A 13,407-nucleotide genomic window follows, 5' to 3' on the forward strand; every position below is an offset into this window, starting at 1 on the left:
TATCTGAATATACCTGTATTCACCCTCTGTCTGAAATGCTCTTTAGCGCCTGCTCTGATTGGCTTGCGAAATAAATGTGGTGGACCTTTACAAAGGTAGTTCTCAAACCGTGGGCGGTGTATTCTTAATGAGCCTGCATGTGACGTGTGAAGGGGAGCCGAATCTGAATGGCTTGTTGAATCACGTTTTTGTGATCTAAGCAGCCCACAAAAAAACTGACTAGGTTGTTTTATTTCACAGTTTGTGGGTTGGTAGAAACTCCAGATACCCAAATGTATGAGCACAAGCACTGAAAAAGTGAGTTTTTCATGATATGTCCCCTAAAGCTGTGGGACTCTTGATGTAGCATTTACCTGGGCCCAGTGGTTCTTGAACACAATCATGCAGGTCTCTGGATCCACCCCTTTCAAGACCAGAGACTGCCCATCTGGGTTTCCATTGGCAACCATGGAGGCCATCATGGTGACCGGATCATACGTTGTTTAAACCATGTCATAGGCAGGAGAAGGAGGACATTCCTGACTGCTTACTGGGTGCAACCATAACCACAGGACGAAGCATAATCACAGAGGACCTGAAGATGCAGAAGAAGAAAAAACACACACAAGCAGACATCTTTAAAACACAGAGCCACAAAAAGTTCATAAAATAGCAGCGCAGATGCACTGATGTGACGGGTGATTGCATTTCTCTCCTCCCTCTGCATAGCCAGACAGCAGCTATGACAGGCATGCAGGAAAGAGAACAATAACAGGCAAAGTCAGATGACTCAGTAGAGGAGAGGCACATCTCGCTCGACTTTGGCTCAGAGAGCCGTACTCTGGACTTCGGACTGAGCTGTCAAATTGCTTTTGGACTACCTCAGATGCCAAGAGTGGATTCCTGCATCGCTCTCATTACAGAAACATTTTTTGACATCAGGAGGCGAACGGCGACGGGGTGTGAACACCGCTGGCTGAATGTGGGGAGTTAGGGGAGGGGAAAGACAACATATTTAGGCAAGTGAGGTCTGCATTGCTTGTTTGTATAAAAAAAGTATATTTGATTTTTGTTGAAAATAGCCCGAAGGCAGCTTTGCAGATCAGTTCCAACACTCACATTGGCACCATGGAAATTTGGAAGATGCCCACTTTTTCCCCCAGAAAGGAAGCAATTTTGTTGTTTCTCTTGGAGAGCACATTACTGGAAAGATTGACTCTGCTAAAACAAGACAGAAGTTTTCTTTGACCTCACTGAGTGTAGGGCTTTTTCAAACAGGATAATGTGAGAAACATCAAGTTCTCTGCTACTGTACAAAGTACACGCCTGCACTTCAAGAGGAAGGATGTCGCCTTATCTGTCCGTGTTTCCTCTGCTTGCAGACAGTGAATGTTTGCAATGACTATCATTAGAATTTGATGTCACATGTATATGAAAATCACAGCCATGTTCAAGGGATCTTACCCATAATCTCTCCAACCAGAGTCTACCGGCCTGCTAACATCTCTGTGAGGCTGTAGGCTACTTTGGCACAGCCACGCTTTCCCAAAGTCAGCATGCTAACATGCTCAAATTTAACATTCTGATGTTTAGCGGTTATAATGTTCATCCTGTTCACCATCTTACCACAATGACAGTGTTAGTATCCTGATGTTTAGCAGTTATAATTGGTGCCTTCAAATGGGCTCGTGTTTACAAGTTGAGCCCATATGAACGCCCCTCTCATGTCGTATTCACGACCTCGGAAGAGGAACGTTTCTGAAAGCTCAGAGTTCACGAGTTGTGACGTGTTTGTTGACGTTGTCAGAAATGGCGGAGGCCTTGGAAGTTATTATTTACAGTGCATAAATAAATTAATATACTGTCATTTTAGTCGGATATTGTTTTGCTTCGTAATTTTATAATAGGTCTGAGGAAAATGTTGATATTCCAAACGGTCTCATCTTTTTCCTCTGTCATTATGCCTTTGCATTTCCCGCATTATGTTACCCCAGCCTCTGTGGCTTCTAGAGACGCCGACTGTAACGTTAATATTGCCGTTGCTCAGCAGCGGTGTTCTCACGACTTAACCACTTGAACGCCAAGCATATCGTGTGCACGACTTTCCATGTTGTAAATATGAGCTCACGAGTTTCATTTGAAGGCACCAAATTTGTATCCTGTTCACCATCTTTACATTGCACTGTCAGTATTGCCAGCATGCTCACGATGAGTGTTAACATCCTGATGTTTAGCAGGTAACAATAACCATGTTAACCATCTTAACATAGAATGTTAGTATTTATAGGTTGCTAAAAGCTTTGTTGGAGCTGGAGCCATGCCGCTAGCATGGCTATAAAGGACATGATATGGTTGAAGCCTGTGTCTCAGAGCACTAACACAACGTCAGGACAAAGTTAAGCACAATACAGGATCATATGGTCACCACAGGGGATCAACTGTAAAACACGCAGCAGCTGCATGCCACAACACCACATCAGAGCCTCTAACTCCCGCCCCTCAACGTGCCTCTCAACCAATCACAGCTCGCCCCCTTCTTTTGAATCCACTTTGCCCCAGTACTACTGAAACATCCCCACCAACCACCGAGTTCAGGCATAACACAGTCAAACTTTCTTTCACCATCTGCTTTCAGTTAGAGGAGAGTGCCGGCTGGTTGGATAACTGAGAAGGAATGTAAAAGCAGCGTGGCGAGTGTGTCAGACTGTGTGTGTTTGTGTGGTTTCTTACCTTTGCTGAACCATCTTTAACGGGGACGGGTCACTAAGCAGACGAAGACCTCATTCTTGTCCTGTTGTCACACACAAAAAAAAAGAAGATATGTCAAAAAGAGGAGCAGGAAGTGAGTGTCCGTGCGAGAGGCCAGGCATGGTGGGAAGTGACTGGACATGAGTAAGCTTCTCCGAACGCCACTTGGACGGAGATGGAGAGGGAGGAGGTTACAGGGAGGGGAGCGCAGGAGGGGGAGGGAGTAAAAAAGGGAAAACATGGTGAGAGAAAGTCTCCAGAAAAGGAGGAGGTACAAGAAAAATGACACATGCATAAAAAGTACAGAACAAACCAATCGTGGAGGACTTCAACATCAATATCAGATCCTCGTGATCCCTCCATCGTGGGACAATAACACTATTGTCCTTTCCAATTAGTGTTGTGATGTAATTGGCATCCTTCTCCGCCGCGAGAGGCCTGTTCCTCACCAACATTACAACTGCCCTCTCCAGCAGTTACACCAAGCCATCGTGGGAATCGTGTCACATGACGCAGCAACCTCAGAAACTCTCAAAATCTAGTTTTTTATTTAATCAATACAATAAATATGTACAATAAAACACTGACCACATAAACTCTCTGCAGTTGATGTTTTGGTGAGAATCTAAAAATGTGTGTTTCTTGGAAAACATGCAATCTTTCATAAAAGCGTGATGTCGTGTAAACAGAGAGGGTGAGAGGGAGACAGATGGAGATTTGTGTGTGTGGGTGATTGAGTCATCAAACACTCATTTATTGTTTCGCAGGCTGGTTTTGTGCCTCTCGATGGACTCACACATGCAGTTTCCCCCTCCAACAGCACAGTACACAGACATACAGTATATGTAGAGAAGTCACCCATGGGGTTGTACTGTAGATTCAATTTAACTCACAGAGACATTTTTTTATCTGCAAACATTCTTGCAATTTTAAGTTCACTGTCTTGTTCAGGACACTTTGACATGCGAACAGCAGGAGCTCAGAAATGTAACCTCCAACCTTGTGATACAGCAGCCAGAAACAAAACTTAATTATCCTCTTTAAGCTAAGGGAGGCTTAATAACGCTCCAAAATGAAAATGGGTTCTATGGGTACCCACGAGTCTCCCCTTTACAGACATACCCACTTTATGATAATTATATGCAGTTTTTTGCATGCAGTACAAATGTGTTATTTTCACATATTCTTAAATGGTGTATTTGAATATCTCTGCATACTGGGGTCCTTAAATAAATTGGGTTTCACTGTAAAGCTGAGACTCTTGTGGATCCAATGAGCCGCACATGAATTGTATTCATGTGTAATGATGTTAATCCCTATAGTAGCCATTTCACATAGTGACCTTTTTTTTTTTTTACTCATATGGTGGTGTGTTCTTTATACTATGACAGTTTTCCTAAAATTCCTAAAAATCACAATATATTGTCTTACTTACAGTATCGCAATATATTGAATTGTTGCCCCTGTATACATGATACGCATCGTATCGCCAGATTCTTGCCAATACACAGCCCTAATTTGAGGCTTTAAAAAAGATGACAGAATGGTTGCAATTGTTTTTATCTTTTATAACTGGAGCGATAACGGTCCTGTGCAATCAAACGTCCTTCTGTATGTCAGCAGTGAAAAACTGATATGAAGAATGGTTAAACATTTTACATAATGCACAACTTTGTTTTTTGTTCTTTTAGTGTTAGGAAATATACAACATATTCGGTTTGTATGATGACTTCTTATGAAAAAGTTATTCCTTTGTTTTGTTTGTTTTCCTTCAAATGTCCAGCAACGTGTTCATTTCCGTTCGTTACATGCATACAGTCTTTTAAAAATATACTTCTGTCTTCACAGGAATCAACTTCCTTAGGTTTAGGCAATAAAACTAGTTGGTTAGGTTTAGGAAAAGATCGTGGTTTGGGTTAAAATATCTACGGAAGTGGCAGTACTTAAGTACGTAAGGTACGTGACAAATAAATCAACGTTGACTTCTGGTTTCATGACCGCCGGCCTCCTGGGCGAAAAATCTGTTTTTTTTTTACCCTCCCTACACGGCGTTTGTCGCTCTTTATAGTTCCTGTTCACACAAATTGATTTCATGGCATATAAACAAATTACAGTGCATTATTTTTCATAGGTATAACTACTGACAATGTATGAGACCAACCTGAAATACAGTATAACATATTACATAACATAACATATAACAAATTATCAAAATATTATTGGATTATAAATCCTGTGTGGTGGGCTAACAGTGATAGACAAACATCAGCATACTGAGTTAATGAGTAATTTGGTAACATATTAGCAGGGAAACATGTAGAAATATGATCTCCTGCTGAGCCTCTTTTGACCTGGAGAAGCAGAAAACCAGGAAAGGCTGAATGGGGCTCTTTATTTAAATGGTATTGAAACATTTTTCCAGTAAGTGTAGCCTGATATTCTGTGGCCCTGTACTTCATCTTGCTTGCTGTAGACTGGTCAGACTCACTTTCACCTGTTTATCAGCCTCTCCAATTAATTTTCAGCTGTCTCAGTGCTGGTCCTGCTCTCTTGTGGGTTATAGATGCTGACAGGTTAATGTCAAAAATGTTCAGTACGGAGGGTTTGTTTCTGTGTGCGCCACTGAACAGACCGCAAGATTAGCCTGATGTAAGCAGTGATTAGCTCCTCTCAGACAACAATACACTGGCATAAAGTTTCTGCTTTTAACTATGAGCCAAATAGGTCAATACTTGGATTTACCAACTCATTACACAACAACTAAGACTGAGTACCTGCATCTCATAATACTCTGAACAATCCAATGAGGAAGTGAAATACGCAACAAAGACCGCCGCTTGTTAAATAGTAAAATATGCTTTTTTAGTAGAGGGCCTATTAATGACAGTCCTGACCTACATAGTGCTCTCATTTACAGTACCTGCTGTCATCTTGTCACACAGAGGGAGAGCCCAGTTACCCAGAAGACACTGCTCTACTTGCTCAAAATAACCTGACATACAGTAGAGCCAGAAATGGGACAAGCAGAGCACATGCTAAAATATAGGTTGTTAAAAATACATCTTCCGTGCATGTGTGTGTGTGTGTGTGTGTGTGTGTGTGTGAATCTGACAGAGTACTGTATATTTGTCTATTTACAGTCTCAAACTCCCGGCGTAACGGTCTCATTGCAACGCACAAGCCTCGCTGGATTCTCCTAATTTCCAATTATCCAATTATGGCAATTTGATAATTACACATATTTGTCGCTTCCACGTTTCCACAGCTAGAGACACAATCAACAGAGCAGACGAATCCAGGCTGGGATTTCCCTCAATGCAGACGCAGTTATAAACAACACACTACTGTATGTACTCTAATCCTTTCCAACATGAGGACATTTGGGGTCACGGTTTTGAGAAACACACAATGTAAACGTCATTCAAAGAGTGCAATTCAGTAATAATTCATTAATTCTTTCCTAAATATATGTTGATGTTGAGGTTAATTTCTACCAATCATCCAAATGTCACAAACGATATCTCAGACACTTTTAAAAAAATGTAAACTTTCTGTATAAAGTTGTTGTTTACTGAAGGAAAGCTGACAAATCAAATCAGGGGGAATGCAATTAGAGAAAGTACATTACACACCACAACAGTGTTGCTATGTTATTTAACTGAACAACAAGCTTTGACACACTGATTATATTCCTCTTTTCTTCTTCTGACTTGTTTTTCACTCTTTGATTTATTCTTTGATGTTGATTGAAGGTCTTACAAGCCAAGTATTCAGTCACACCGACAGTTTTAAACTCAGTTTTTTGTACTGCTTTTTAGTTTTGTAGGTGACGTGTATTTGAAGTATTACTTCCTATTCGACGCCTCCATTTGTTCCTGTGGGTATTAGCTTGTGGGCTACCTCCAGGTCTGAAAATTGAAGCCAATGAGGAAGTGCCTTAAACTTGCATTCTTCCTCTTTCAGGGAATTAGATAATAGCCAGGAGTTGATACAAACAATCCATTTTTGCTAAAACATGTCATGCCTTTCCTGCATTGCCAACTGCAAATGATTGCATCGGTTATTTATTATCACTACACAGATACAGCTGGATATTTCATTCTGTTCTGTGGAAATGGTTTCACAATGTTCGTGTCCTCACTCCCAAGGTAAACATGATGACAAAGAGAGAACATGGGCTTGGCTGTTGTGTTGCACCTCGGTGCTTCGCCAGGATGAAAAGAAGAGATAAAGCCCGAGGCTGAGAGGAGCAAACAGTGTAAAAAAATGAGAGAGAAATGCTCGCCTCGAGGGGTTTTGTCAGTCTTTTCTGATCTGGTTTCTGGTATTGTGAGCTTTCTGCCATCCCAGAGGTTTTCAAACACACAGGCGTGGTCTAGGCAAATAGCTTAAAGGCAGCAGGACACACCCTTTACTCAGAATGAAGATCAGCTTTCTTGCTAAACAGGAGTTTTAAACCTAGTAGAGTAGATATACAAAAACACTTTTCACTACAATTCTTTTCTAAACTTTTGTGTAAGGTGCTAGCAGTGGTGGAAGAAGTATTCTGACATTATACTTAAGTAAAAGTACTCAGTTATAAGTAAAAGTCCTGCATTCAAACTCTTACTTAAGTAAAAGTACAAACGTACCAAAGGTATCAAATAACCTTAAGGTACCAAAAGCAAAAGTACTCATTATGCAGAAGGGTACATTTTATAGTCATATAGCATACCATATAATCAGTGATGCTTTGATGTTGCAGCTGGTAAAGGTGGAGCTAATTTCAATTACTTTATGTTAGGGTTGTCAATCGATTAAAATATTTAATTGCGATTAATGGCAAATTAATCACACATTTTTTATCTGTTTAAAATTGTGGCGTTAAAACGAATTTGCAGTAACGCGTTATTATCGCATTAACTTTGACAGCCCTACTTTATATACTGCTTGGTTGCTTAATATATAATAATACATCATACTACATTGGTTGATTTATATTTTGTATTAATAACCTAAATCTGCGTAAAGTAACTTAAGTTATCAAATAAATGTAGTGGAGTAAAAAGTACAATATTTCCCTCTGAGATGTAGAGGAGTAGTATTATAAAGTAGCATAAAATGGAAATACTCAAGTAAATAACAAATACCTCAAAATTGTACTTAAGTACAGTGCTTGAGTAAATGTACTTAGTTACATTCCACCACTGGATGCTAGATACTGTAACCTCTGGCAGACAGAAGAAAAGTCGAGCCTTATTATATAATTTAGTCTCCCGGTGGGCGCCATGGCAACCCAGTAACGGACAAGCCCATTAAAGTGATAGTAGCTGATGAAATATTTAAGGGCTACAGGTGAAGCCATTGAAGGGACAGAGAGTGCCTGGTCTGATAATTTATAGTCTTCACCCTCCTCATCCTCATCCAATCAACAACACAGCAGGAAGGAAGAAGGCCATTTATTTTCTTATATATGTCTCCATTATTCCGCTCAGTGACCACCGTGTTGGACCATTTATCTTCAGGAGAGACAGACTAACTCATGTTCAGAGAAAATTACAAATCTAAAATGGATGCAAAGATATCTTAAATAAATAGACATTTAATTATTGTCATTTTGGCTATCAAATGAAGAATTAATATATATTTATTTTTAGTTTTTTGTGGACCTACTGTGAAAAGAAGTGGATCGAAATTGGAATTTTTTTTTTTTGTTGTTTTGACGTTGTTAAAATAAGTCTCCAAATACTTTTTTATTATTATTTTAATTCTGCTGTTTTATTGACCCAATAATACAAATTTGTATCACTACTTATTTTTCAATTTACCTTTAAGACTGTGTTTTTTGTTTGTTAGTTTGATTTGCGGGGGGGTAGTTATTATACAATATATATTTGTTTATATATATATATATATATATATATATATATATATATAAAAAATATACATATATATGTATATAAATATATATAAATTGTATGTACTGCTTTTGCCATATACATAACGTCTATATGTTATTATTTTTACATGTAACATATGGTTAAAAAACATGTAACAATTTGAGTATCTTCTGTTTACAACGGGGATAATAAACATAAAAAAAAGTCTCCAATGAACTTAATTCTATCATACATGAATCATAATTGTCCTACAAACACAACACAACACAAGCCCAACAGGTGCTGAATAATGACTCTAAATAGATTATGAGATAAGACTGTGATTATGTAAGCAGCGCTGCTCCATGTTGCCTGTCTGTGGATTTTCACATGTACATGAAGGCTAACAGGGTGTTGGCTGTTGTATTCATTCTCCAAACTGGTTTCAGAAACAAACCGGCTGCTGGTACCATAGTGCTCACTGATCACAAGAAGATATTTTCATTAACATGTTCAAACACACACGCAGGTGCTTAGTGAAGCTGGGAGAAGAGGAGGTAACAGCAGTACCGAACACTCGGAGGGGAAAAATACACCGTTCCAAAAACTGAGCTCAATAAAAGAAGTAGATAAAGACTTAAAGATGCCAACAAGAGGATAAAAGAGCCCTCATGCCTCAATGTTAAGCTCAGAGATATGTGGCCAACTTCACATGCTGCAACACTCCTGAAAGAGAGGTTTTTTTTTTACTGTAGACGGGAATATGTGAGACAGTTCCTGCTGCTGATGTTGGCAAAGTGGGATGGCATACCTCACCTGTGTGTATGAATACGAGTCAATGCATGTGCACGTACATTATGGGTGTGTAAGTGTACAGATTGTTCTTCACCACCCAGGGAGCTAGATGTAACTTTTGATAACACAGGGAAGGACCGCAGAACACGAACATTATGTTCTCATCCCAACTCGTCACACACTGAGGCTTTGTCAGACCTCTCGGCATCACTTTTCGGTTGCAGTAAACAGTAAAATGTTGTGATTTAAACACTTGCTTAGGTTTAGGCAACAAAACCACTTAGTTAGGTTTGGGGAAAAAACAACATGGTTGGGATTAAAACTACTACGTTTGTAAAGTGAAAAAAAAACTGAACGTTGTGAACACGGGACACGAACGAACAGCTGATTGTAACGTGAAACTTAACGCACGGGACACAAACAGAATTTCTCTTTGTATCATTATAACCCTCCCAAATTTTCATAACCCAAATGTTACAAATGGTTTCTGTTTTCTTTAAATAACATGTCACAACACATGTTTCCTTAAGTTTCTGTCTTACCATCACAGGCTAAATGACCACATTGTATGAACACAATGTGGGCTGGTGACATCATTCCTTCTCTCATGTTGGTATTTAGCCCATCCCCACGCTACAATAGGCGTCTGTCAGTGATAAGAATGTGTTTAGTGTTGGTATATCCTATCTCTGCTCCTGCTCCTGCTGCTTCCTCTACAACTCGTTTGCATCACGTCTCACTTGTTGATAAAAAGAGGAAGCCATGTTTGCATGTGGAAGATGGAGCATGTCTGTGAAGTTCAGAGATGTTTATCGGAGAGATGATGAGAGCAAGCTGCGGCACTGCACTCCAGTTATTAGCCAACTGGATGAAAAGAGGGTTCAAAAAGCTATGGATACACAGCTAACTCCAAAAAGGAGTTTGTTTTTAGAAGAAATGCAGTGCATAACAAAAATGCCTGCCGGGCTCATCTGCATCAAATATTAGTTTGAGTGTGGATAACCTGTTTTTTTTTCTGTTTTCACTCTTTTAAGGCAGTTAAGGAGAGAAAAAGTTTAGTTTCGCCTTCACGTGGCTTCACTCTTCTCCTATATGATGACCTTTTTCTCTCATACATTTTCAAGGCAAAAGAGATGCAAACTAATGTATATGCTGGTGGCTCGTTGTAAAAGTAGTAATCACTGGCCGCTTACACCTCATGCACAATAATGTTTTACTTTATGTCTGTGGCTTTTCTATAGGACAACCTGCAGGCTTTCGTAAGCATAATGTGTGCCTTCGTTCCAGGTCATTCTTAGACAACAGAAGTGGTTCAACCTGATTCAGTTCGCCTACTATTCCTTTCACTCTAAAGAGAAGCTTTTTAAAAGACACCACAGAGAGTTCGCCGGGGGAAAGAGGCTAATTCTTTGTGCTAAACTGGAACACAGGCTAGTCAACAAAATGGGCCGATATGTACTCTAACAAAATAACAGAATAGACCATTCTGGTGTCTGCATGTTTGGTAAGGGGCTAAAGCCTGAACGTTGTTAGCTTAACCCAGCACAGGCTAAGGATCATGGGGAGAACAGCTAGCCTGGCTCTCTCCAAAGATAAAAAAAATATACCTACCGACACATCAAAAACTTGCTCTTTAACACATGTCTAATTTGTTTAATCCGTACACAAACAATAATGTAAAAACTGACAATCTTACTGATTCCAGGAAGTCTCTACACATGTCTTTTGAACGCTTAGAAAAAGCTACAGCATTTATCTCCCCCCTAAAACCACAACTTGTCTTGTTTGCATTTCTATTTGTGTATGGATTAAATAAATGAGATATGAATTAGTGAGCTTTGGAGTTGCTGTCAGGCCTTGAAGGTGCTAAATTCGAAATTCAGAGTATATCGAGTGCTTCAACACAGCTCTCAACATGGCGATGTCTGAGCCAGCAGCTCGTAGCTAACGGCGCCAGTCGGGATTGCGTTATCAGCTGTAACCGCCATATAAGTGCGGTACACAGCGGCGGCGATTAGCTAGCCAGTGGGGCACACACACTGGGACTGAGAAACTCGGATTAGCTAGCCTACAACACACACAGAGGGAGTGCGACTTCATACTCTGCTCAGGTAGACATTACTCCTCTATATCTTTACATAGCAAATAATTGTTTGCTGTGATATAAATGCTCTGAATTTCAAATTTAGCACCTTTAAAGAGTACCAAGCGAGCTTCATACTATCAACACAGACATGAGAGTGATAATCAACCCTCACGTCTAACTCTCGGAAAGAAAACTATTCTTTTAATGAAAAAAAGGGTTAAATAAAAGGTGATGGTGACCATTTATTATAGTTTGAGCCGTTAAGAAATACTGTCAGTCGCTATCGCCACATAGCTGTCATGTTGTCTGTTACTTCTCAGGGTCAGTGTGGGGCCACGAGCGAGGAAGGTGGGGCTAATCCCAAACACGGGACAAAGCTGAGCTGGCTGTGTCTGTGGTGGGAAACAGGTTCACACACACCTGCTGGTATGGTGACCTCAGCACATGTTCCACCTAAATTTCCCACAAGTTCTGCCAAATGTATCCTGTATTTAACTCACTAACTTACAAAAAAACTGTCCCTTTGGCATCATTTCTTTCAATAATTACAATACACTACTAGTTAACTTTCAAACTATCGGTAACATTGTGTTCAGTATAGGCAGCAACGAGCAAGGTGAAGCAAATCCGATCGTAGTCACAAACTTGTGACCTTAACCTATACATCTAATCACATTAGTATGACCATTATTCACAGTCTGGCATGCTGCGATGGAGACTCACAGAGATCCTGTGTGTGAACGTCTTGGTTGCAAGTCTGAAAACTGATGTTAATCAAACGGATTTCCCACTTTATGAGATTCGAGTCCCCTCTGAACATCACTCATAATCACACAGATTACTGATTAGCCACACATTCCTCTCATTCCTCACAAACTTGTAACATAAAGCTTAAACTTCACTTGCAGTCTCTGCTGCCTGTCAGTATTGATGTTCAACCTGTCTAGGACGCCGTTATGAAAAATATGGGAAACTTTGTAGAGATTTACATTTTTTGCTGTAGTCTCTGGAGTGGAACTGATTAAGAGGCAGCCAGAGACCCGCAGCATGTAACCAATTATGAACAACAGAGATCAGACAGTACTCTCTATGAAACAGTCCTGAATAAGTGCAGCTTTGTTAAACAAAATGATGAAATCACACTAAACTGCTTCCCTACAATCATGAAAACCTCATAATTTCACATCCTTTATGACGGCATCCGCTGAGAAACCCTGAGATATATTTACATCCCTTCCAACTTCCTGAGAGCAGCCCAGCAGAGTGCAGAAAACAGCCACTGGTAGTGTGCTACACTGGGCTTTAAAGAGCATCCACATGAAGAGCTGTTTTAAGACCACAGCAGCCACATTAGATGATGGCATGCAGACGTTAGTGGATGACATCTGTTCTCAAATTAAAGAACAAACAGGAGGAGATGGAAATGGTTCGAAGTATGGAGTTTCAGTCACGTGATAGCTGTAGGCAGGGGATGTGAAAGTGACCATGACCCAAAAAAAAAGTCCATACAGGTCACGTGATCACAACTGAACCATCTACATGACAACTAAACTCCATTCACTGGCTACCAAATGTACTCTTTTATAATAACAGGCAGTAATCATGGGATTCTTGTGCTAGGTTTACTTCATTCAAGTGCGTTCAAGATAGGGCTGCAAAATTAATACAAATTTTATCCGAATCGCAATATGGCATACTGCAATTTTTAAATCTCAATATTTGTTAAAGGCGAAATGTGTGTCAAAATACAATTTTAAAATAAATATTGTTGTGCTAAAGAGATGTCCTGGCCAAGACATAATATTCTACAGACTTAAGAAAACATCTTTGTTTTGTACAGATCTCTGCAGAAATCACACCATAATCATATTCAAATGTTTTTCAATGAAAATGAAAAGAATTATGTAATATTGTCATTTCCCTCTAATATTGCAATTCATA

General features: G+C 39.8%; 1 protein-coding gene across 1 annotated transcript in view; it reads right to left on the minus strand.

Moving 5' to 3' along the window:
* Positions 1 to 13,407, minus strand: part of fam160a1a (family with sequence similarity 160 member A1a) — a 34,906-nt gene that overhangs the window by 19,542 nt on the left and 1,957 nt on the right. Inside the window, exons 3-4 of the mRNA XM_037764806.1 lie at positions 2,710 to 2,770; positions 354 to 574 (exon numbers count right to left, since the gene is read on the minus strand). Coding sequence (XP_037620734.1) covers positions 354 to 461 — 108 coding nt within the window. The 5' untranslated portion in view covers positions 462 to 574; positions 2,710 to 2,770. The remainder of the gene's footprint in view (positions 1 to 353; positions 575 to 2,709; positions 2,771 to 13,407) is intronic.

The sequence above is a fragment of the Sebastes umbrosus genome, chromosome 3, assembly GCF_015220745.1.
Source record: "Sebastes umbrosus isolate fSebUmb1 chromosome 3, fSebUmb1.pri, whole genome shotgun sequence".
NCBI lineage: Eukaryota > Metazoa > Chordata > Actinopteri > Perciformes > Sebastidae > Sebastes > Sebastes umbrosus.